General features: G+C 44.1%; 1 protein-coding gene across 1 annotated transcript; it reads right to left on the reverse strand.

Annotated features, from left to right (window-relative positions):
• Positions 1-18,509: 18,509 nt before the first annotated feature.
• Positions 18,510-19,597, reverse strand: LOC125506139 (sigma intracellular receptor 2-like). Its single transcript, XM_048671004.1, has 2 exons — positions 19,227-19,597; positions 18,510-18,909 (listed from the first exon to the last, which is right to left on the reverse strand). The coding sequence occupies exons 1-2, from the start codon at positions 19,548-19,550 to the stop codon at positions 18,745-18,747; spliced, it is 489 nt and encodes a 162-aa protein (XP_048526961.1). The 5' UTR covers positions 19,551-19,597; the 3' UTR covers positions 18,510-18,744.
• Between the last annotated feature and the right edge of the window lie 8,032 nt (positions 19,598-27,629).

The raw sequence follows: 27,629 nt of genomic DNA on the forward strand, positions 1-27,629 counted from the left end.
CATTTCTTAAAGTTTGGGGTTGTGATGCTTATATGAAAAGGTTTCATCCTGATAAGCTCAACCCAAATCGGAGAAATATGTCTTCATAGGATACCCAAAGGAGACTGTTGGGTACACCTTCTATCACAGATCCGAAGGTAAGACATTTGTTGCTAAGAATGGATCCTTTCTAGAGAAGGAGTTTCTCTCGAAAGAAGTGAGTGGGAGGAAAGTATAAATTGATAAGGTAATTGTACCTTCTCCCTTATTGGAAAGTAGTTCATCACAGAAATCTGTTCCTGTGACTACTACACCAATTAGTGAGCAAGCTAATGATGATGATCATGTAACTTCAGATCAAGTTACTACCAAATCTCATAGGTAAACCAGAGTGAGATCCGCACCAGAGTGGTACGGTAATCCTGTTCTGGAGGTCATGTTACTTGACCATGATGAACCTACGAACTATGAGGAAGCGATGATGAGCCCAGATTTCGCGAAATGGCTTGAGGCCATGAAATCTGAGATACGATCCATGTATGAAAACAAAGTATGGACTTTGGTGGAATTGCCCGATGATCGGCAATCCATAGAAAATAAATGGATCTTCAAGAGGAAGACAGACACTGATAGTAGTGTTACTATCTACAATCTAGACTTGTCGAAAAAGGTTTTTGACAAAGTTCAAGGTGTTGACTATGATGAGATTTTCTCACTCGTATCTATGCTTAAGTCTGTCCGAATCATGTTAGCAATTGCCGCATTTTATGAAATCTGGCAAATGGATAAACAAAACTGCATTCCTTAATGGATTTATTAAAGAAGAGTTGTATATGATGCAACCAGAAGGTTTTGTCAATCCTAAAGGTGCTAACAAAATGTGAAAGCTCCAGCGATCCATCTATGGACTGGTGCAAGCATCTCGGAGTTGGAATATATGCTTTGATAAGTTGATCAAAGGATATAGTTTTATACAGACTTGCGATGAAGCCTGTATTTACAAGAAAGTGAGTGGGATCACTACAACATTTCTGATAAATATATGTGAATGGCATATTGTTGATCGGAAATAATGTAGAATTATTCTACAAAGCATAAAGGAGTGTTTGAAAGAAGTTTTTCAAAGAAAGACCTCGGTGAAGCTGCTTACATATTAAGCATCAAGATCTATAGAGATAGATCAAGATGCTTGATAAGTTTTTTCAATGAGTACATACCTTGACAAGATTTTGAAGTAGTTCAAAATGGAACAGTCAAAGAAAGAGTTCTTGGCTGTGTTACAAGGTGTGAAATTGAGTAAGACTCAAAGCCCGACCACGACAGAAGATAGAAAGAGAATGAAAGTCATTCCCTATGCCTCAGCCATGGGTTCTATAAAGTATGCCATGTTGTGTACCAGATCTATTGTATACCCTACACTGTGTTAAGCAAGGGAGTACAATAGTGATCTAAGAGTAGATCACTAGACAGCGGTCAAAATTATCCTTAGTGGAATAAGGAAATATTTCTTGATTATGGAGGTGACAAAAGGTTCGTCGTAAAAAGTTACGTCGATGCAAGTTTTGACACAGATCTGGATGACTCTAAGTCTCGATCTAGATACATATTGAAAGTGAGAGCAATTAGCTAGAGTAGCTCTGTGCAGAGCATTGTAGACATAGAATTCGCAAAATACTTACGGATCTGTATGTGACAGACCCGTTGACTAAAATTATCTCACAAGAAAAACATGATCACACCTTAGTACTCTTTGGGTGTTAATCACATAAGCGATGTGAACTAGATTATTGACTCTAGTAAACCCTTTGGGTGTTGGTCACATGACGATGTGAACTTTGGGTGTTGGTCACATGACGATGTGAACTATTGGTATTAAATCACATGGTGATGTGAATTAGATTATTGACTCTAGTGCAAGTGGGAGACTGAAGGAAATATGCCCTAGAGGCAATAATAAAGTTATTATTTATTTCCTTATATCATGATAAATGTTTATTATTCATGCTAGAATTGTATTAACCGGAAACATAATACATGTGTGAATACATAGACAAACATTATGTCACTAGTATGCCTCTACTTGACTAGCTCGTTGATCAAAGATGGTTATGTTTCCTAACCATAGACATGAGTTGTCATTTGATTAACGGGACCACATCATTAGGAGAATGATGTGATTGACTTGACCCATTCCGTTAGCTTAGCACTTGATCGTTTAGTATGTTGCTATTGCTTTCTTCATGACTTATACATGTTCCTATGACTATGAGATTATGCAACTTCCGTTTGCCGGAGGAACACTTTGTGTGCTACCAAACGTCACAACGTAACTGGGTATTATAAAGGAGCTCTACAGGTGTCTCCAAAGGTACATGTTGGGTTGGCGTATTTCGAGATTAGGATTTGTCACTCCGATTGTCGGAGAGGTATCTCTGGGCCCTCTCGGTAATGCACATCACTTAAGCCTTGCAAGCATTACAACTAATGAGTTAGTTGTGAGATGATGTATTACGGAACGAGTAAAGAGACTTGCCGGTAACGAGATTGAACTAGGTATTAAGATACCGACGATCGAATCTCGGGCAAGTAACATACCGATGACAAAGGGAACAACGTATGTTGTTATGCGGTCTGACCGATAAAGATCTTCGTAGAATATGTGGGAGCCAAAATGAGCATCCAGGTTCCGCTATTGGTTATTGACTAGAGACGTGTCTCAGTCATGTCTACATTGTTCTCGAACCCGTAGGGTCCGCACGCTTAAGGTTTCGATGACAGTTATATTATGAGTTTATGAGTTTTGATGTACCGAAGGAGTTCGGAGTCTTGGATGATATCGGGGACATGAAAAGGAGTCTCTAAATGGTCGAGATGTAAAGATCGATATATTGGACAACTATATTCGGACATCGGAAAGGTTCCGAGTGATTCGGGTATTTTCGGGGTATACCGGGGAGTTACGGGAATACGAGGAAGAAGTAATGGGCCTCATGGGCCAAGTGGTGGAAGAGAGGAGGCAGGGCGCGCGGCCCCAAGCCCAAACCGAATTGGACTAGGGGGGCGGCCCCCCTTTCTTCCTTTTCCTCCCTCTCGTTCCTTCTCCTTCTCCTTCCTTTCCTTCCCCTCTCCTACTTGGACTAGGAAAGAGGGGGGAATCCTACTTGGAGTAGGATTGCCTCCCTTGGGCGCGCCTCCTCCCCTTGGCCGCCTCTCCCCCCTTGCTCCTTTATATACGGGGGCAGGGGGCACCCCAAAGACACAACAATTGATCATTGATCTCTTAGCCGTGTGCGGTGCCCCCCTCCACCACAATCCTCGATAATATTGTAGCGGTGCTTAGGCGAAGCCCTGCAACAGTAGAACATCAAGATCATCACCACGCCGTCGTGCTGACGGAACTCATCCCCGACACTTTGCTGGATCGAAGTCCGGGGATCGTCATCGAGCTGAACGTGTGCAAGAACTCGGAGGTGCCGTAGTTTCGGTGCTTGATCGGTCGGGCCATGAAGACTTACGACTACATCAACCGCGTTGTTATAACGCTTTCGCTTTCGGTCTATGAGGGTACGTGGACAACACTCTCCCCTCTCGTTGCTATGCATCACCATGATCTTACGTGTGCGTAGGAATTTTTTTGAAATTACTACGTTACCCAACATACACACTTTTCTTTCCTGACGATTTACTACAAAGGCATCCGGCTGTTGCATGTAAATTTCCTCATCTAGCTCTCCGTTAAGGAAAGCCATCTTAACGTCCATCTGATGAACGAGAAGACCAGGAGGGCAGCCAAATCAAGTAACACTCGAATGGTTGTCAGTCTAGCCACACGTGAATAAGTGTCAAAGAAATCCTCTTCTTCTTTCTGGGTATAACCCTTGGCCACAAGCCTAGCCTTGTACTTCTCAACAGTACCATCGGGCCTAAGCTTCCTTTTGAACACCCACTTACATCCTAATGGTCAACAACCATAAGGACGATGAGTGATCTCCCATGTCCCGTTAGCCAAGATGGAATCCATCTCACTACGGACCGCATCCTTCCAGTAGTCAGCATCCAGAGATGCATAAGCTTCTGAAATGGAGCTGGTGAAAGATCGTGGATGTCGCCTAGAGGGGGGGGGTGAATAGGCATTTTAAAATAATTACGGTTTAGGCTTGAACAAATGCGGAATAAACCTAGCGGTTAATTTGTCAAGCAAAAAACCTACAACAACTAGGCTCACCTATGTGCACCAACAACTTATGCTAAGCAAGATAAACTACTAGGTGATAGCAAGATATATGACAAGAAACAATATGGCTATCACAAAGTAAAGTGCATAAGTAAAGAGCTCGGGTAAGAGATAACCGAGGCACGCGAAGACGACGATGTATCCCGAAGTTCACACCCTTGTGGATGCTAATCTCCGTTTGGAGCGGTGTGGAGACACAATGCTCCCCAAGAAGCCACTAGGGCCACCGTAATCTCCTCACGCCCTCGCACAATGCAAGATGCCGTGATTCCACTAAGGGACCCTTGAGGGCGGTCACCGAACCCGTACAAATGGCAACCCTTGGGGGCGGTCACCGAACCCGTACACTTTGGCAACCCTAGGGGGCGGTCACCGGTACCCGTCAAATTGCTCGGGGCGATCTCCACAACCTAATTGGAGACCCCGATGCTTGCCCGGAGCTTTACACCACAATGATTGAGCTCCGAACAACACCAACCGTCTAGGGCGCCAAGGCACCCAAGAGGAACAAGCTCTAGGGTGCCCAAACACCCAAGAGTAATAAGCTTCTCAAACTTCACTTCCACGTATCACCGTGGAGAACTCAAACCGATGCACCAAATGCAATGGCAAGGGCAGACGGAGTGCACAAGTCCTTCTCTCTCAAATACCACCGGAGCAACTAATGCTAGGGAGGAAAATGAGAGGAAGAACAAGAAGGAGAACACCAAGAACTCCAAGATCTAGATCCAAGGGGTTCCCCTCACATAGAGGAGAAAGTGATTGGTGGAAATGTAGATCTAGATCTCCTCTCTCTTTTCCCTCAAAAACTAGCAAGAATCCATGGAGGGATTAAGAGTTAGCAAGCTCAAAGAAGGTCAACAATGGGGGCAAAAACGAGCTCAAGAGATAGAGAACCATTGGGGAAGAAGACCCCCTTAAATAGGTCCCCACGAATCTGCCCGTTATGTATAGAATAACATAGGAGCGGTACAACCTCTATGAGCACCGGTACAACCGGTAACAGGCAATAAGCGGTACAAACCGGCCCACAACCGCCCAACAACCGCACCACAACAGAGACCAGTCCGGTGGTAGAGCAGTACATGACCGGTACAACCTCCGGACCAATTCTGGAGCGGTACAACCCCTCCAAACACCGGTTGTAGCGGTCAAGCGGTACAACCTCTCCATGGGGCGGTACAACCTCTCTGTGTAAAACAGGCAATATCAAAGCAGCCACAACTTTCGCATACGAGCTCCGAATTCAACGAAACCAAGTTTGTTGGAAAGCTAATGACAAGGGATAACACAATCTAGAGAGAAATATCAATAAGAAGCAAATGAGAAAAGGACCATAATAAAATGGTGAGAACCCTTCCTCGAAAAGACCGGTAAAACCTCCAACACCGAAAACATCATAGAAGATGCATGCGAACTCCATTTTCGATGAACTCGAGCTTGTCATCAAGATGACCATAAGCTCTAAGACTCACAAATGGAACCAAACAAGAACCAAGAAAGATGATGCAAGGATGCAATGGTTTGAGCTCTCGACTAATGATACTATCAAGCTACTCCCTAGAGAGCCCCCCTTGATAGTACAACAATCGATCCTACAACCCGGTCTCCCAACTACCACTATGAGACCGGTAAAATAGAAAACCTATCAAGGGCAAACCTTTGCCTTGCACATAGTCCACTTGAGCTAGATGATGACGATCTTGACTTTCTCAAGTTGGACCACCTTTCTTGATTGTGTTGGCTCGATGAAGACTAGTTGATTGCTCCCCCATACTCCACTATGGGTGAGCCACTCTTTGGCACATCTTCACAATTACATTGACACCACAATGGACGGCAAGCTTCAAGCTTGATTGCTCCCCCATACTCCATTATGGGTGAGCCACTCTTCGAGTTGCTCCACTTGAACTTGCACACTGCAAACTTGATGACGATCACCACTTGATGTCATCCTCCATGGGTTGTATGAGATATTCCTCTTGACGCAAGACCATGGAAACATACCTAACCCCACAAAGAACTCTCACGTAGACCATGGGTTAGTACACAAAGCGTAATGGACAATGCTTACCATACCATGGGATCACTTGATCCCTCTCGATACTTCTTCTACACTTTGTGAGTTGATCAACTTGATTCACTCTTGACTTAGTATTGATCAACATTGAATCTTTCCAACTCTCTTCATTGGATGATGTCTTGAAGGTAAACATGAATGATCACACAATCTTCTTCTTCAAGACATGCTTGCAATACGCTCAACTCACACATGACCAATCTTTGGATAATTCCTTGAAAAGCACTTTGGCCATCTCATAAACTCCTTGAAACCAACACATGGACTTCAAGACAATCCTATGGACAAGTGCTTCAAATATAACTCAAGGCAACCGTTAGTCCATAGAGATTGTCATCAATTACCAAAACCACACATGGGGGCACCGCATGTCCTTTCAATCTCCCCTATTTTGGTAATTGATGACAATCACTTTCAAGAGAGTTTATATAAGGAATTATTTATCACCATGCAACAGAACAAGCAACAATGCATGTGTATGAGATGCAAATGCTTAGGTACAAAACCAAAGCAAGAAGAAAAAAAACTCTCTAAACTTATCCACAAAACTCTCTGAAACTTCTCCCCCATTGGCATCGATTGCCAAAATGGGCGAAAAGCTTAGAATGCCAATATAAATTATGTTCCTCCATAAGTTGTGTATTTCTCAAGAAGAGAGTGGAATGCAATACACATATCCAACGGTAATACTTGGAGGAAGACCAACTATATTGAGGCACCAAGATTGCTAAAGGAATGATATGCCACAAGGACATAACAAAGAAAGAAACAAGCAATCAAGCAATCAAAAGGTACCAATTTAAGCAAGCAATCAACGGGTATCAATTGAACCAACTAGACCAAAGATCCTACGAGCTACGTGAATAAAGGATATTATGAAATGAGCGAAGGAGTGTTCTAAAGGAACTAGAGAAGCTCCCCATGATTTGTGCACACATAAGAATTTTTGTATTTGGATACAAAGTGCACAAAATAGGATCACAGCTCCCCCAAAATCAATAGAAACTTACAACAAGTGCAAGCGAGCATATAGGAAACTAAGCCTAGTACATGTAACAAACACATGGTTGAGCAACAAGTAAGAGAGGCAACTTAAGAGTGGGCTCAACCAAAAAGATGTGTGTGAGTCAAGGCAATGCACTTGAGAAGACTAATGTACAGAGGAGCATTAAGCAACAATAAAGTCTTCAAAGAATGAGGCACACGGTGCAAGGCCTATCATTCCCACACACAAATAGCAAATGGGTTCACAAGCTTACTAATACGCATATAGAGAACCTATGCTTGTGACAACCCGCGGTGAAGATAGAAGAAGAAAGGTGCATCAAGATGAGGGATGCCAATTAAGATGGCAAAAACCTCGTAAAGATAAGCATGAGGAAAATAATCTTCACCACACACGAGCGCATCAAGATGCAACGATAGAAGACACGCACTCAAGGCAAAGGCTTTCACGGAGCCACCAAAGAAATAACATAAGAAAGACAAGGTGGACGTGAAAGAAAGGATATCATCTAGATATGCAACTTCTCTCAAGTGTATAAGATTCTAGGTAGACGAAATCATGATATATATATATATATCTACAAAGAAGGATGTACACCCGAAATAGTTACAACACGAAGGAACAAGATATCCAAAAGGAAGTCATACATATACCAATAAGATATTTGCTTGAGAGCATAGCACATGGCTAGATATGGTCTTATTGTATATAAATGAATTCCAACCACACGAACATCAAAGACATCACAACTAGCAACAAGACATCATTGTTGGGATGCTTTGAGAAAGGAAACAAGTATCACAAGAAAGAATGGATAACATGCCATGATACAACCTACACAAGGTTGATGCAAGAAATGTGTGCATGAAGTATATGAAGATACTTGTTACTGAGATAACATTGGAAGGATGTAGTAGATACCAATTGAAGGTACAAAGTAGTTCATTGATCATCCTAGCTTGACTCCAATAAGCACATGGTGACAACACCTTCCTTGTGAGTGAGCCGAGCATCCAATGCATCTCCACTTGTTCCTAGAACAACAACACAAACAAAATGGTACCCAAACTCATTGGCACCAAAGAGTTAGAGAACCAACAACACATAGGACAAACTCCACATAAATATGTGCATATAGATATGAAAATGAATTTCATGCACATCTCATCCAATTTGAGACTTGGTGGAGTTCCCCCTATATATTGGGTCAAAGAAAGAAAACATGCCAAAGAAACTACAAGAAGTAAATATGCATGCTCAAGACTTTCAAGAACCGAGACCAAAAGACAAAGAAATACCAAGCTAAGAAAAGATACCAAATGAATAAATCATCACTTGGAGGATATCCATAAAATATACATCAAGGAATGAGATATCCATTGATACACTCAAAAAGAAAGATGTCAAACTCCCAAAAGAGAGAATGGTTCCAAACAAACCAAGCCCTCTACAAAGTTTCATGATGGCACAAAGTACCAAAAAGAAACGGCTTGCCTTCCACAAACACACACTTGATAAGGATCACAAGATGAGTGTTTTATAGAGAATAGGATAGCTCCCCCAAGACTAGTGCATTATAGAGAATTTGCATTTGAATACAAAATGCACGAGGTGGGATCACCCCTTTCACTATATCTAGAAAACACTAAACAAGGTCAAGAAATTAACAAGATCCACAAGTGGTATGGAATACAATGGGAGTTGACACAACCCTACGCAAGAGATAAAGCAAAGGCCAATGTAAAGATGATCAATAATTTCTACCACACATAAGTGAGTACCAATTGTCAAAAGACAAGAAGTATTTGGGAATAATTCCGATGGTAGATAACAAGGATATCCGACATAATCTTCACACCAAACAAAAAGCAAATTGCAACTTGTAGAGCTAACATGCCACCTAGGAACAAGATAATTTACAATATCAATTCTAGGTGACAATATCTCAAATGTACACATTTTCTAGGCTAGTAATATACACATAGCATATTACTCCCCCATAATGTGATACCAATTAAAGATAAACAAGAGGCAAAATAACGAACCAACACGAGATAATTAATGGACAATATAGAATTTGATTTTCTCATGAGAAGACATACCACATAGCGACTAGATAATCTTGAAATATCAATACTAGATGGTATTACTCATGTACACACATATATAGGATTGTGAGGTGCACAAAGCACACCACTCCCCCATAATGGGATATTCCATTAATCTCTCACAAGAGCCAACTAAGAAAAGAACAAGATGCAAAAGGCTCAACGCATGACACACACGTACATGATGTGCAAACCAACACACACATACTTGATTGCTCAAGATAATCAAGTTGGAAGCACAACATATACAAACACATGCAAGGAACAAAACCAAAACATGCAAGGGGGCAAGTAACTTTCAATGTAAGCAATTGCGGTACAAGTTACCGCAAGGAGGCACATTGGATATAAGATATAATCTTGATGATTCAATTGACTTGGCTTGAGACAATAAGAATGATGAAGTACCCTTAATTCTTCATAATGTAGCCAAGTCTCCAATGACCTCCAACATCACCTATTGATCAAGTTTGAGCTTGTTGGTCCCCAACCAAGTTGGGTCCTAAGAGGTTAGTCACAATAGGCTTGGCTACCCAAATGGTTCTTTGCTTCAAACCACTTTGAGTACCAACAAACTTGGCAACCACATTGCCAACCTTATCCTTCCCAAGAGAATAGACATCATCAATAATAATTGGGTTGGATAAGTTACCACTAGTGCATGAAGAGGCGAGGTGACCTTTCTCGCGACATAGGTAGCAACGTCTACTCCTCACTTTCTTCTCACTTGATTTCTCAACTTGAGAAGCATAAGCTTGAGTCTTCTTGAGAAGAGGCCTTTCTTCAACTTGAGGTTTAGCATGAGAATGAACTTGTGGCCTCTTCCCTTGTTGCTTGTCATTAACGGACTTCTTCTTCAATGGGAAAGATCTAACATGATGCCCTTCAATTTTGCACTTGAAGCAAATAATCTTGGCCGAATTCTTGACTTGTTCTTGGCCCTTCTTCTTGATCATGTTGGACTTCTTCTTATTGGAGTTGAATCCAAGTCCACCTTTGTCATTGGGGGATTTTTGCACACTCAAGATATTATTGAGTGTGGATTTCCCTTCATGACTCTTTTCCAAGTCTTTCTTCAAAGAAGTGACTTGGGCCTTGAGCTCTTTGATTTCCTCTACACGGTTAGTCTCAACACAAGTACTAGAGGAAGTATAAGCTTCATCGTTAGAACAACACGGCAAGGAAAGCAATTCATCACAAGATGTACCAACATTGTGAGTAGATGAATTACAAGTACTAGCACATGGCAATATAGCATTTTGACTAGAAGTAGTGCTAGTATCCACATGAGGCTGACTAGATGTTACCTTAGCAAGCATGGCCTCATGAGCTAATTTTTGCACATTATGGGATACTAGAAGATCATCATGAGAGCTTGTGAGCTTTACATGATTTTCTTCCAACATTCCATAATTGCTAGATAGCAACTCAAGTTGAGCCCGAAGCTCAACATTCTCCTTCAAAATGGATGCTTCACAAGTAATAGAGTTAGTATCCCAAGCATCATCATTAACAACAATAGGAGAGGACACCTTGGCAAGCTCTTTTAAGTAAGAAGCTTCAAGTTGAGCATGAGACTCGGTGAGTTTTATGAGCTCACCCTTGATGACCCTTGAGCCATTTTCGAGGTGCTCAAAATCCTCAAGGAGTCTAGCACGACCAAATTCAAGCTTACATTTTTAGTTTTGAAATCATTGGCCACCTCGAGTGCTCTATCATGAGATTCCTTTATTCTAGATAATTCTATAGCAAAGGTCTCCTCAAGAGATTCGGATGAGGTTTGTTCATGTTCAAGAGCTTGAGATAGCTCCGCGATCTCATTTGCGTAATCACGCTCATGAGCTTCCATTTTCTCAATGGTGACCTCATGCTCCTCTAGATGAGATTCCAACTCCTCAATGTATTTCTTGCCTTCAATGGCAATAGACATGATTTCCATGAAGTTGAAACGAGCAAGTTTATTTTTGTGAATAGCTTTAAAAATCATTTCCCCCTTAGTTTTTAAGGAGGCAACATTATCATTCTCTTCATCATAATCAACATCATCATCACTCTTGCCATCATCACAAGATATATTGGGATTCAAAGTGGGAGATACCTTTGAAGCCTTGGCCATAAGGCAAAATGCAATAGATGATGATGTAGGATCCGTTGAAGCACCATTCAAGACCACATCTTGTTCCATGGGGTGTTGGGTTTCCTCTACATTGTTAGCACAACAATTCGAGGACATATATGCATTTTTATCATGGCAACAAGACATAGTAAACATATCATCATGAGATTTAGTCAAGCAATTTCTACATGACATGCAAGGACTTTCAACACAAGCATGTGAAACATTTCGAGTGCTCGAAGTGTTAAAGCCCAAAGAAGGAGCATTGCAATAAGATAGTGATGAAGGATCATCCACAATAAGCATACTATCATCATTGCAATGACCAACACTACTCACCATATCATTACCTTGTGGCAAACCACATGTAGGTGAAGTAGAAGAAGTTGAGAAGACTATACGACCGGAGGTGGAGGGAGAACAATCATCCCCACAAATCTTGGACACACCATATTTTTCTTGAAGCTTCGTCCACAACTCATGAGCATCCCGGAACGGCATGAGTTGAAATAGAACTACATTGCTCAAAGCATCGAAAAGCACATTAGAAGCTTGAGCATTGAGATAAGAGTTTTTCTCATCCTCTAAAGATAATCTTTGGGGATCCTTTGGAGGAGAAAAACCCATATCTACAATTTTCTCTAAATTTGGGTCCATGACCCTAAAGAGATTAAGCATGCGAATTACCCAAACATCAAAATTTGTGCCATCGAAACTAAGAGTGTCAGAGAATCCTAATCCCCTAGTCGACATCTTTACTCTGTAGGCGGTAAAGCCTAATAAAGAGAGGCGAGGCTCTGATACCAATTGAAAGATCGTAGATGTCGCCTAGAGGGGGGGTGAATAGGCATTTTAAAATAATTACGGTTTAGGCTTGAACAAATGCGGAATAAACCTAGCGGTTAATTTGTCAAGCACAAAACCTACAACAACTAGGCTCACCTATGTGCACCAACAACTTATGCTAAGCAAGATAAACTACTAGGTGATAGCAAGATATATGACAAGAAACAATATGGCTAATCACAAAGTAAAGTGCATAAGTAAAGAGCTCGGGTAAGAGATAACCGAGGCACGCGAGACGACGATGTATCCCGAAGTTCACACCCTTGTGGATGCTAATCTCCGTTTGGAGCGGTGTGGAGGCACAATGCTCCCCAAGAAGCCACTAGGGCCACCGTAATCTCCTCACGCCCTCGCACAATGCAAGATGCCGTGATTCCACTAAGGGACCCTTGAGGGCGGTCACCGAACCCGTACAAATGGCAACCCTTGGGGGCGGTCACCGGTACCCGTCAAATTGCTCGGGGCGATCTCCACAACCTAATTGGAGACCCCGACGCTTGCCCGGAGCTTTACACCACAATGATTGAGCTCCGAACAACACCAACCGTCTAGGGCGCCAAGGCACCCAAGAGGAACAAGCTCTAGGGTGCCCAAACACCCAAGAGTAATAAGCTTCTCAAACTTCACTTCCACGTATCACCGTGGAGAACTCAAACCGATGCACCAAATGCAATGGCAAGGGCACACGGAGTGCCCAAGTCCTTCTCTCTCAAATCCCACCGGAGCAACTAATGCTAGGGAGGAAAATGAGAGGAAGAACAAGAAGGAGAACACCAAGAACTCCAAGATCTAGATCCAAGGGGTTCCCCTCACATAGAGGAGAAAGTGATTGGTGGAAATGTGGATCTAGATCTCCTCTCTCTTTTCCCTCAAAAACTAGCAAGAATCCATGGAGGGATTGAGAGTTAGCAAGCTCAAAGAAGGTCAACAATGGGGGCAAAAACGAGCTCAAGAGATAGGAACCATTGGGGAAGAAGACCCCCTTAAATAGGTCCCCACGAATCTGCCCGTTATGTACAGAATAACATAGGAGCGGTACAACCTCTATGAGCACCGGTACAACCGGTAACAGGCAATAAGCGGTACAACCGGCCCACAACCGCCCAACAACCGCACCACAACAGAGACCAGTCCGGTGGTAGAGCGGTACATGACCGGTACAACCTCCGGACCAATTCTGGAGCGGTACAACCGCTCCAAACACCGGTTGTACCGGTCAAGCGGTACAACCTCTCCATGGGGCGGTACAACCTCTCTGTGTAAAACAGGCAATATCAAAACAGCCACAACTTTCGCATACGAGCTCCGAATTCAACGAAACCAAGTTTGTTGGAAAGCTAATGACAAGGGCTAACACAATCTAGAGAAATATCAATAAGAAGCAAATGAGAAAAGGACCATAATAAAATGGTGAGAACCCTTCCTCGGAAAGACCGGTAAAACCTCCAACACCGAAAACATCATAGAAGATGCATGCGAACTCCGTTTTCGATGAACTCAAGCTTGTCATCAAGATGACCATAAGCTCTAAGACTCACAAATGGAACCAAACAAGAACCAAGAAAGATGATGCAAGGATGCAATGGTTTGAGCTCTCGACTAATGATACGATCAAGCTACTCCCTAGAGAGCCCCCCTTGATAGTACGACAATCGATCCTACAACCCGGTCTCCCAACTACCACTATGAGACCGGTAAAATAGAAAACCTATCAAGGGCAAACCTTTGCCTTGCACATAGTCCACTTGAGCTAGATGATGACGATCTTGACTTCCTCAAGTTGGACCACCTTTCTTGATTGTGTTGGCTCGATGAAGACTAGTTGATTGCTCCCCCATACTCCACTATGGATGAGCCACTCTTTGGCACATCTTCACAATTCCATTGACACCACAATGGACGGCAAGCTTCAAGCTTGATTGCTCCCCCATACTCCATTATGGGTGAGCCACTCTTCGAGTTGCTCCACTTGAACTTGCACACTGCAAACTTGATGACGATCACCACTTGATGTCATCCTCCATGGGTTGTATGAGATCTTTCTCTTGACGCAAGACCATGGAAACATACCTAACCCCACAAAGAACTCTCACGTAGACCATGGGTTAGTACACAAAGCGTAATGGATAATGCTTACCATACCATGGGATCACTTGATCCCTCTCAATACTTCCTCTACGCTTTGTGAGTTGATCAACTTGATTCACTCTTGACTTAGTCTTGATCAACATTGAATCTTTCCAACTCTCTTCATTTGGATGATGTCTTGAAGGTAAACATGAATGATCACACAATCTTATTCTTCAATACATGCTTGCGATACGCTCAACTCACACATGACCAATCTTAGGATAATTCCTTGAAAAGCACTTTGGCCATCTCAACTCACACATGACCAATCTTTGGATAATTCCTTGAAAAGCACTTTGGCCATCTCATAAACTCCTTGAAACCAACACATGGACTTCAAGACAATCCTATGGACAAATGCTTCAAATATAACTCAAGGCAACCATTAGTCCATAGAGATTGTCATCAATTACCAAAACCACACATGGGGGCACCGCATGTCCTTTCAGCTGGGAGTATCATCATCCACGAGGTACACGAGAAAATCATCACCAAAGGACTTTGCAGTCCTCTGTCTCTTGCTCCTAACAGGAGCTTCCTCGTCATCCTCCGTGGAACTCTTATCACTTTTATGTTCATGATATTCCATCGGAATAGCAGGTTCAGGATTCTCATCAGATTCCAGTCTAGAATTGCTTTGCATATCTCTCATGGGAAAAATATCCTCAAAGAATGTAGCATCCCTAGACTCTATAATTGTACCGACCTTTTGGTCAGGTACCTCAGATTTCATCACTAGAAATCTATAGCCAACGCTATGCTTGTCATAGCCAAGAAAAACACAGTCCACGGTCTTTGGTCCCAACTTGCGCTTTTTGATTATCGGCACGTTGACTTTCGCCAAACTGCCCCAAGTGTGCAAGAGAGTGTAGTTCTTTTCTTCTCCCATTGCTCATAGGGAGTAGTCTCATTATCCTTCGCAGGAACTTTATTCAAGACATGACATGATGTCAATACAGCCTCCCTCCACCATGCGTTGAATAAACCCGATGTATCTAACATGGCGTTAGCCAAATCTGTTAGAGTACGGTTTTTCCGTTCGGCAATCCCATTTGACTGGGGTGAATAGGGAGGCGTCCTCTCATGAATAATACCATGTTCCGCACAGAATAAATCGAACTCACTAGAAAAGTACTCTCCACCACGATCAGACCGGACTCGTTTAATTTTCTTCTCAAGTTGGTTCTCAACTTCAGCCTTATAGATTTTAAAGTAGTGTAGAGCCTCATCCTTTGTGTTTAACAAATACACATAACATAATCTAGTGGAATCATCAATCAAAGTCATAAAGTATTTCTTTCCACATTTAGTTAACACACCATTCATCTCACAGAGATCTGAATGTATGAGCTCTAGTGGTGCCAGGTGTCTCTCCTTCGCAGGCTTGTGAAGCTTACGAGGTTGCTTTGCTTGCACACACGCATGGCACTTAGAGCCTTTCGCTAAGGTGAAACTCGGGATTAGATTCATCTTAGCTAGCCGCGTCATACAACCGAAATTTATGTGACAAAGACGTGAATGCCAAACCTCAGATTCGTTCACATTAGAATGAATTTGGTTCACGACTTTATTACAGAAATCCTCCAGGGAAAGGCGGAACAAACCACCACAATCATATCCTTTTCCAACAAATAGTCCATACCGAGATACGACTACTTTGTTAGACTCAAATACTAACTTAAACCCTTCTTTACATAGAAGGGAACCACTAACGAGATTCTTCTTTATGGCGGGGACATGCTGCACGTTCTTCAGTTGCACGATCTTTCCCGAAGTAAACTTCAGATCTACAGTGCCAACACCATGAACAGAAGCATGCGAGCCATTCCCCATCAGGACGGAACAATCTCGTGCGACCTGGTAGGAAGAAAACAAAGACACATCAGCACACACATGAATATTGGCCCCAGTGTCAACCCACCAATCGATGGACTGGCAAACTGAAAGTATGGTAAATAGATTAGCATACCCAGATGCCGCATCATTGTTGCTCAGAGTGACATTCACAGACTTGGAGTCCTGTGCTGGCTTCTTATACTTGTTTGGGCACTTGTTTGCCCAATGTTCATCTGAACCACAAGTAAAGAAGCCATCTCTCCTTTTGTCTTTCTTCTTACCCTTCTTCTTAAAGGTAGTATTCTGCTGGATAGAGTTCTTTCCCTTGAACTTGTGGAAGTACTTCTGCACCACATTGGCGCTAGAAGAACCCTCTGCCCCTTTCACGTGTGAGTCCTTTGCTCTCGAGTTCTGCTCAACACTGAGATGACCGATGACATCCTCAACAGAGAATTCACGTCTCAAGTGCTTGAGAGAAGTAGCAAAGTTCCTCCATCCAGGAGGGAGTTTTGCAATTATGCAACCCGCGACAAACTTGTCCGGTAACTCACACTTCAGGAGCTCCAGCTCCTTAGCGATGCATTGTATCTCATGGGCCTGGTCCAATACAGAACGGTTATCAACCATTTTGTAATCATGGAACTGCTCCATAGCATACAACTCGCTTCCAGCATCGGTTGCGCCGAATTTAGCTTCGAGCGCATCCCACAAATTCTTGGCAACGCGCATATGGAGATATGCGTCCACAAGCTTGTCTCCGATCACAGTAAGAACGGCTCCCAGAAAGATGGTGGTTGCCTCCCTAAACGCATTCTCCTGTTCAGGAGCAATCGCTACCGTGGGAGACACACCACTAACCCAGAACACATTCATTGCTGTGAGCCATAAGGTGGTCCTCGTCTGCCAACGCTTAAAATGCGTTCCAGTAAACTTTTCCAGTTTCATAGTAGCGGCGAAGCCATGAGTCGAAAAGTGCCTAAAATAAGGTTTTTGGATTGTTGGAAATATTAGCACTTTTCTGACTAATCTAATCCATGAGTAAACAGTAAACATGGCATAAAAGGTATGCATCCCATAGCAATACCTAAGCATACTAGCACGTACAGAACATAGAATCGAACCTTCTATGAGCAGCACATATACGGCTAGCATAAGTACGAGTAAACGAGGGATGAACAGATCATACCCTCCGGTTGGCCAGGCCAACGCAGCGGCGGCAGTAGCAGCCTCGGCGTCGTCCGTGGCCTTCTTCTTAGCGGCGGCGTCGTCGGCCATGGTGTCGATGCAGAGGAAGTAGTGGAAGCAGAGGCGAACGGAGTTGGGGACGGATCGAGAGCAGTCGCGTCGAGACGCTCCCCAAAAACCTTATTGTCGTTCTCCCGGGCAGGATCTCGAACGACAGGGTTCCGGAGGCACCTGCTCTCCCGACCAACCGTGCACGCGATCACCGGGATGGGATCGCCGAAAGCAGCACAGAGAGAGGAACAGTAGGTGACGGCTAGGGTTGTACGAGAGGGAGTGAGTGAACTGAGTTAGGGTTCACTCCACTGGCCAGCGCCTTCTTATATAGGCCGTCAGGTAGATGGGCCTGGGCCTGGTCCACGACCGAGTCCGCGAAAAGCCATAAGCTTCGGCTCGGCTCATTCCCGCAACCCGCGGCGCGCGCGCGTCGGGACGAGGCGAGGCGAGGCGAGGCGAGGCGAGGCGAGGCGGGCGGCGGCGGAGGAGGAGCGCGCGTGTACAGCTTCTATTCCCAAGCTCCCAATAGCAAGTGGTAGAGCAGCCCTTATAAAAAGGTCTCACTCTTCTTACTGTAGCAGTATGGGACTAAACTTCCCACACTTCCCACCACTTGCCGTACACATGCATGGGCCTTAGAGATTAACTAGGAATTATTGTCTTATATGGGCCTAAGCCCATCCATAATCCATCACATGGTTCTTTCTTTATCGTATTTGCAACGCATTGCCATTTTCAGCTAGGACACAAAAATCTACTCCTGTATTATGGGACGGGGGGAGTAGTTATGAGCTGCTTGATGATGGTACCAGGAAATTTTACAAATTCATCAATTTATCTGTTGGTTGATCTGAATCCCTGAAGTGCTTCGTCAGACGTTTGCCAGTTTAGTTGAGAAAATATTTGCGGTTCTGGCGCAGATTAGCTTCAGCCTTTTGAGGTCCAACTGGAAAAATAATATTGAGTTGGCATTGAGTGTCACTAGACTAGATTGCCTGCATACTGAAACTGCAGTAGCTCTGTTAGATTGTGAGAGTGATATCTAGGGTTATAATCACACTAAACATAGTCAATGGAATGATATGCTGGACGGTACATCTGTTCAACATATCTTGGTACATCTTGTGACACTTGAATATCTTCAGAAAGCATCGGAAATGCAAATTCAATCTAGACCCTCTTCTTCCGAGCAGAAGATGCAGGGGAAGGCGGCGCCGAGCATGAGCAGAGGCCGCGCAAAATTGCAATGACGGCAAACACAAGGTATGGAGCATACAGCTGAAGCAGCCTCGGCGTTGCCCTTCCTGAGCCCAGCATCTCACCAAGTATTGCAGACTGAAATAATTGCAACCGCTGTTAGAAACAGAGTCGAGACAATCGGTCGAAAGGAGATAAAGGTTAACCACCACAAGAGTGATTGTGTGCTAGTGACTGAAGTTGATGACACTCAAAATAACTTGAGGTGTTGATATGTTCAATGAGAACTGAGAAGTAATCCCCTACTCACTGACTGAAGTTGATAAAGGAGTTACGCATCGATGGATCCACGGAGTTGGCCTCTGCGTCTTGCAGACCCGAAGCAGAGGCCGCACGTATTCTCAGTAAATCGTGGGAAAAGGATAGAGCTGGGAGGGCGCGAGAGCTCAAGTTACCATGGAGGTGAGGGTGGAGACGCCGGCCATGAGGGAGGTGGTGGCGCCCCAGCGGCGGCGGGCGAGGACGCCGTAGATGGTGGCGACGGAGAGTGGCCAGAGGAAGGCGATCTCGAGCCAGAAGATGCCGAGGAGGAAGGCCGGCGGCTGGGCCATGAGGTAGTCGTCGAACTCGGCGGCGTACCACCGCTTGAAGTCCCGCAACGGCGCCGGGTATAGGTGTGGCGGGAGGACGGACTGCGCGCCGATCAGCGGGGCCGCCATTGCGATGGTGAGCGAGAATAGGACGACTACAGCGTCCGCCACCGCCGAGAGGACGCCCATGGCTGGCCGGGGATCTTGAGGTGGTGTAGGTCGATTTGTTGACTTTGAGAGGGGATCAGATATGCTTGGCGCTTGTACTTCCTCTGTTTTTATTTAGTCTGCATATTAGGTTTGACCGAAGTCAAACTTTGTAAAGTTTGACCAAGTTTATAGAACAATATATAAACATTTATCATAACAAATCTATATGATGTGAAAATACATTCAATAATGAATTTAGTGATATTGATTTTTTTATTGTATATATTAATATTTTTGTTTATAAACTTAGTCAAAATTTACAAAGCTTGACTTTGACCAAAGCTAATATGTGGACTAAATAAAAACGGAGGAAGTACATGAAAAAGGACAAGTATTTTGCAGCAATACTTTATTTATTTTTAGGTTTGGCAGGAGAATGTCAATAAAAGTGGTGGAATTAAGCTGAAATGAATTGGCCTAGTGTCTCCAATAACTACTGTAAAAAAACTCTCGTAAAAGTGCTTTCACAAGGTTGTTTGTAAAAATTAGGGGAAGTTTATTTTTCTAGTTTGAGTTATTTACCCAAAACCACCATAATTGGGGTAACAACTTGGTAGTAGATTTAAACCAGGGCACAAAAAACCGCCGACACCTAATGCGTAACGCAGAGCATTAATGCTGGAATTTGGTCGCGAAAATAGCAAAACCGATAGGTGGGTCTCACCTGCCGGTCCGACGTGGCAAAGACCAAGCACAAAAAAAGCTTTGACCAGCTGAAATGGCAGATGATATGTGGGCCCCGCCGGTCATTGACTACATGGTCATCTTCATTCCATCTCTATTCTTATGGAGCATTGCGCCGAGCAGCTTGTGAGCGGCCGTGCCCTTGCGAACTAAGAGGTCCATGCCCATGGCAGCCGAGCCCTTGCTCAAGCTAGGCCTCCTAGCTCGACGTCCAGATCTTCCTCTCCCTTTTCCCTTCGTCTAGAGCTCGCTCCCACCCTCCAGTCCCTTCCCCGCTGCCGTCCGAGAGCTAGTCGTCGACGCCGCTGCGCACCAGCGTGGCCATCGCCATAGTTTCGCCGAGACACAGTGTCCCAGAGCTTTGCCTCCTCACGCTGGTCATCCTCAACGACGAACAAGAGATGAGAGGCCGCACAACGACCGAATTGACCGCGTCTTCAACCTCGAGCTGGCGGTCATCGCCGTTGAATTCACCACCTTCAGAGCACCCCCGACCTCGCTGGCCTGCTCAACTGAATCACCATGAGCCCCTCTCCTTCTAACCCTTTCTGTCGTTGTCGATTTCGCTCTGTAACTAATTCCTCCGCCATGCCCGAGAGCTCCGGCCGTCGTGCATCTCAGCCACCGTCATTTGAGCACGAATTGATCATACCTGAGCACCGTACTGAGATCCTGGAGCTCCCTGAGGCCATCTAGTGGCTTAGCTCGCTCACTTGCAAGCTGTAACTCGGCGCTCGCGCAAGCCCGAGCTCTACCACCGCCCAGCTCACCAACGTCAACGCTACTGGCCACCCTAGCACCTTACCGCCGGCGGGCCCTTCCCACGCCTCCTCCCTGTCCTTCGAAGGCCATCTCTCGTCAACATGCCCGTGTGCTTGCCTTTGCTCCGGACCAGACGCCGCAGGGCAGAGTAAGAGAGGAGGAAGAAGAAGATAAAAGGAGCAAGACGATGAGTGGCTGACTGGTGGGTCCCCGGTCCACCTCAGCGGGTCAAACATTGACTTGGATTAGTTTTTGCCACGTTGGCCTAACAGGCGGGACCCACCTATCGGTTTTGTTGTTTTCGCGACCAAATTCCAACATCAGTGCTCTGCGTTCACATTAGACACAGTTTCGGTGGGGTTTGGGTAAATAACTCTCCTAGTTCCCATAGAAACTTCCCCAAAAAGTAGATTTTGGCAGGCAACGGCGAACTCTGGCGGCGGTGGTCGGCTACGGTGTTGTGGGTGTGGCAGCAGTGTGGCGGACTCTAGTTGCGGTTTGGTGGCGGTTAGCCGACATAACATTTTTACGGGTAGAGCCATTTCCCCTAGATTGAGGGGAAGTTTTGGAGAATTTATGGGGCCCCGTAAGAAATTTGCGCGTTACGGGAACTATTGGAGAACTTTTTTTGTCCAACTTTCCCTAAACGACGGTTATTTCACGGATGCAGGAACCATCAAAGATGCTCTAAGGATTGTGGTGGGATTTGAATGTTTTATATGCAAGCCATGAATCAGTCCTTGCTGGTGAAATGACTTTGAAAACTTAAAAATTTTGATGGCATCTGGCAGAAACTTTTGAGCCGAAAATATCTCACGGATAAACCCTTTCAATCTTACCCGATGGGACGGGTGGTTCCCACTTCTGGGAGTAAAATCCATAGAACCATCACATTCGTGTCATGATTTGTGTAAAACCACCACTTTACAAAATATGACAGAACACACCGAACGCTATCATTGATAGTGGCAAAAAACACTAACCAAAATTTGAATCTCGTTTTGACATGGCAAATCACCATCATAAGAAAGGGATACAAAATGTTGACGGACGGACGTTAGTCATGGTTAGTCATCTTCTTTCTCTATTTGACGGGTTGACCACGCCCTGCTAGTGGAAACGACTCCGACACTAGAGCTAGCTAGGGTTTTCCATCGCCGCCACAACGGCTGCTCTCCAACCCTCCAACCCACGCACCACCCAGAGCAATGCTTCCCCGCCTCCTCGGGTGCGACCCCTCACCCCCTCCCTCCTTCCTCCATCCCCTTCTAGTTGCCCATGTTTACAGTCGGCCCTCTAGCGCCGCCTGCAAGGTCTTCTCGTGCATGGGCCCAAGACCAGTGTCGCCCTCCTCTGATACGACAGCTTGCTTGTTAGACCACGATGACCGCGGTGGACGGTGGGCGCGGCGCCACATGCAACATGACGAGCGTGGAGTCATGGGCGAGCGAATCCATCGGCGAGGCGACGAACTAGTTGCTAGCATCGTCGCCGCAGAGAAAGTCCACGCAGAGGGACAAATACAAGGGTGCTGAGGCAGATGCATGACAGAGGCGAAAAAAATGTAGTGCGAACGCCATGACATCATCAGTGTAGTAGGATGAGGGAGAGGAGGTCGAAAGGAACGACGTCGGGGACGGCCCCAGTGTAGTAGGACGCCGCGAGGAGACCGAGAGGAACAACACCAACGATGGCGTCAGTGTAGTACGATGCGGGCGAGGAGGCATCAGGTATCCAGATGTGGACTTCCTACGATCCTTGTCACCTGCGCAATCTGCATCTGTATAGCCCTGCAATATAGGATCACCGCTTCCAAAGCATAAATAAGATGTAGAAGTACCCTTGAGATACCTGAGAATCCACTTCACTGCTTCCCAGTGAGCTTTACCTGGATTTGTCATGAACCGGCTAACAACTACAACTGCATAGGCAATGTCAGGCCTAGTGCATACCATGGCATACATCAAACTGCCCATAGCAGATTGGTAAGGTACTTTCCTCATTTCTTCTTTCTCCTTATTGCTTGTAGGACATTGTTTTGAATTCAGTTTGTGATGGCCTGCAAGCGGAGAGATAACAGATTTTGCATCTTTCATATTGAACCTTTCAAGTACCTTCTCCGTGTATCTTTCCTGTGAGAGCCAAAGCAGCTTCTTTGATCTATCACGGGAGATCTTCATGCCAAGTATTTGCTTAGCTGGTCCTGAATCCTTCATGGCAAATGATTTACTCAATGCCTTCTTGAGGAGAGCAATCCTCTTTGTGCCATTTCCAACAATCAACCTATCATCAACATACAACAAGAGAATAATGAAGTCACCCTCGGCGTAACTCTTCATAAAGACATAATGATCGGGTTGTGTTTTATGGTAACCAAGCCCAGTCATAAAAGACTCAAACTTCTTGTACCACCGTCGAGGAGCTTGCTTCAAGCCATACAAGCTCTTCTTCAATTTGCAAACTAAGTGCTCCTTGCCTGCAACCATGAATCCCTCTGGCTACTCCATGTATATCTCCTCCTCTAGGTCACCATGTAAGAATGTTGTCTTCACATCAAGTTGTTCAATTTCCAAGTCCATGGTGGCAGCCATGCCAAGCACAAATCGGATCGAAGACATCTTGACCACTGGAGAGAATATCTCACCATAATCAATGCCCTTTTTCTGACTGAATCCTTTCACAACCAATCTGACCTTGTACCTTGGATGTGAGGTGTTTTCTTCAGTCTTCACTCTGTACACCCACTTGTTCTTGCATGCTTTCTTGCCCTTTGGCAGATTCACCAACTCAAAAGTATCATTCTCATACAGGGAATTCATCTCATCCTGCATGGCTTCTGACCATTCTTGTTTGTTCTCATCAGACATTGCCTCCTCATAGCATGAGGGCTCACCTGCATCTGTCATCAACACATATTGATGTGGTGGATATTTAGAAGAAGGAATGCGACCTCTTTCACTTCTTCTTTGCTGCTGCACTGGTGGTGAATCAGGTGGATTTTCGTTGGCATCATCATTACCAACTTCATCATCATCATCACTTGATGGCTGCTCGCCACTTTGACTTGTACTGTGATAACCCACAAGTATAGGGGATCGCAACAGCTTTCGAGGGTAGAGTATTCAACCCAAATTTATTGATTCGACACAAGGGGAGCCAAAGAATATTCTCAAGTATTAGCAGCTGAGTTGTCAATTCAACCACATCTGGAAACTTAGTATCTGCAGCAAGGTGTTTAGTAGCAAAGTAATATGATAGTGGTGGTAACGGTAACAAAAGAGTAATGAAAGCAAAGTAATATTTTTGGTATTTTGTAGTGATTGTCACAATAGCAACGGGAAAGTAAATAAGCGTAAACCAATATATGGAAAGCTCGTAGGCATCGGATCAGTGATGGATAATTATGCCGGATGCGGTTCATCATGTAACAGTCATAACATAGGGTGACACAGAACTAGCACCAATTCATCAATGTAATGTAGGCATGTATTCCGAATATAGTCATACGTGCTTATGGAAAAGAACTTGCATGACATCTTTTGTCCTACCCTCCCGTGGCAGCGGGGTCCTATTGGAAACTAAGGGATATTAAGGCCTCCTTTTAATAGAGAACCGGAACAAAGCATTAGCACATAGTGAATACATGAACTCCTCAAACTAACGGTCATCACCGGGAGTGGTCCCGATTATTGTCACTTCGGGGTTGCCGGATCATAACACATAGTAGGTGACTATAGACTTGCAAGATAGGATCAAGAACTCACATATATTCATGAAAACATAATAGGTTCAGATCTGAAATCATGGCACTCGGGCCCTAGTGACAAGCATTAAGCATAGCAAAGTCATAGCAACATCAATCTCAGAACATAGTGGATACTAGGGATCAAACCCTAACAAAACTAACTCGATTACATGATAAATCTCATCCAACCCATCACCGTCCAGCAAGCCTACGATGGAATTACTCACGCACGACGGTGAGCATCATGAAATTGGTGATGGAGGATGGTTGATGATGACGACGGTGACGAATCCCCCTCTCCGGAGCCCCGAACGGACTCCAGATCAGCCCTCCCGAGAGGTTTTAGGGCTTGGCGGCGGCTCCGTATCATAAAATGCGAGGATTTCTTCTTCTCTATTTTTTTTCTCCCCGAAAGCAAATATATAGAGTTGGAGTTGGCGTCGGAAGGTCTCCAGGGGCCCACGAGGTAGGGGGGCGCCCCCCCACCCTTGTGGACAGGGTGTGGGCCCCCTGGTCTTCATCTTTGGCGAGGATTTTTTTATTATTTATTATAAGATATTCCGTGGAGTTTCAGGTCATTCCGAGAACTTTTGTTTTCTGCATATAAAACAACATCATGGCAATTCTGCTGAAAACGGCGTCAGTCCGGGTTAGTTCCATTCAAATCATACAAGTTAGAGTCCAAAACAAGGGCAAAAGTGTTTGGAAAAGTAGATACGATGGAGACGTATCAACTCCCCCAAGCTTAAACCCTTGCTTGTCCTCAAGCAATTCAGTTGACAAACTGAAAGAGAAAAAGAAAGACTTTTACAAACTCTGTTTGCTCTTGTTGTTGTAAATATGTCAAGCCAGCATTCAAGTTTTCAGCAAAGATTATAACTAACCACATTTGCAGTAATTCTCAGGTCTCATAATTACTCATATCAATAGCATAATCAACCAGCGAGCCATAATAATAAATCTCGGATGATAACACTTTCTCAAAACAATCATAATATGATATAACAAGATGGTATCTCGCTAGCCCTTTTCTAGACCGCAAAACATAAATGCAGAGCACCTTTAAAGATCAAGGACTGACTAGACATTGTAATTCATGGTAAAAGAGATCCAAACATAGTCACACCCAATATAAATTAACAGTGATGAATGCAAATGACAACTGTGCTCTCCAGCTAGTGCTTTTAATAAGAGGGTGATGACTCAACATAAAAGTAAATAGATAGGCCCTTCGCAGAGGGAAGCAGGGATTTGTAGAGGTGCCAGAGCTCGGTTTTGAAATAGAGATAAATAATATTTTGAGCGATATACTTTCATTGTCAACATAGCAACTAAGAGATGGCGATATCTTCCATGTCACACACATTATAGGCGGTTCCCAAACAGAATGGTAAAGTTTATACTCCCCCTCCACCAACAAGTATCAATCCATGGCTTGCTCGAAACAACGAGTGCCTCCAACTAACATCATGTCCCAGGGGGAGTTTTGTTTGCAATTAATTTTGATTTAGTTTGCATAAAGCATGGGACTAGGCATCCCGGTGACCAGCCATTTTCTCGTGAATGAGGAGCGGAGTCCACTCCTCTTGAGAATAACCCACCTAACATGGAAGATAAGGGCAGACCTAGTTGATACATGAGCTATTCCAGCATACAAAACAGAATGTTTATTTGAAGGTTTAGAGTTTGGCACATACAAATTTACTTGAACGGCAGGTAGATACCGCATATAGGAAGGTATAGTGGACTCATCTGGAATAACTTTGGGGTTTAAGGGATTGGATGCACAAGCAGTATTCCCGCTTAGTACAGGTGAAGGCTAGCAAAAGACTGGGAAGCGACCAACTAGAGAGCAACAACAGCCATGTACATGCATTAAAATTAATAAACATTGGATGCAAGCATGAGTAGGATATAATCCACCATGAACATAAATATCGTGAAGGCTATGTTGATTTATTTCAACTACATGCATGAACATGTGCCAAGTCAAGTCACTTAAATTATTCAAAGGAGGATACCACCCCACTATACCACATCACAACCATCTCAATAGCATGTTGGCATGCAAGGTAAATCATTATAACTCATAGCTAATCAAGCATGGCACAAGCAACTATGATCTCTAATTGTTATTGCAAACATGTTTATTCATAATAAGCTGAATCAAGAACGATGAACTCATCATATTTACAAAAACAAAAGAGGTCGAGTTCATACCAGCTTTTCCCATCTTAGTTCAGTCCATCATATATCATCATAATTGCCTTTCACTTGCACGACCGAACGATGTGAATAATAATAAGAGTGCACGTGCATTGGACTAAGCTAGAATCTGCTAGCATTCAATAAACAGGAGAAGACAAGGCAATATGGGCTCTGGGTTAAATCAACAATAATGCATATAAGAGCCACTTCAACAATTTAATCATGGTCTTCTCCTACTGATCCCCAAAGAAAAGAAAAGAAATAAAAACTATTTACACGGGAAAGCTCCCAACAAGCAAAAGAAGAACAGGAAATATTTTTGGGTTTTCTTTTTAATTATTACTACTACAGCAGAAAAGTAAACTACTACTAATTTTTTTGGTTTTCTTAAGGTTTAACAAACACATAAGAAGAAAGCAAGAAAAAGAAAATAAACTAGCATGGATTTTACAGTGAAAGAGTATGAGCACCGACATCTAGCAATGAGTGTGTGTGAACATAAATGTAATATCGGTGAGAAATATGTACTCCCCAAGCTTAGTCTTTTGGCCTAAGTTGGTTTATTGCCAGGGATAGCCTGGCGGATACCCGTAGGTGTAGCTGGGGTCGTACTGCGACGAAGAATACTTGGGGTTGTACTGTGATGAGGAAGACTCTGA

Source organism: Triticum urartu, chromosome 5 (assembly GCF_003073215.2).
Source record: "Triticum urartu cultivar G1812 chromosome 5, Tu2.1, whole genome shotgun sequence".
Taxonomy (NCBI): Eukaryota; Viridiplantae; Streptophyta; class Magnoliopsida; order Poales; family Poaceae; genus Triticum; species Triticum urartu.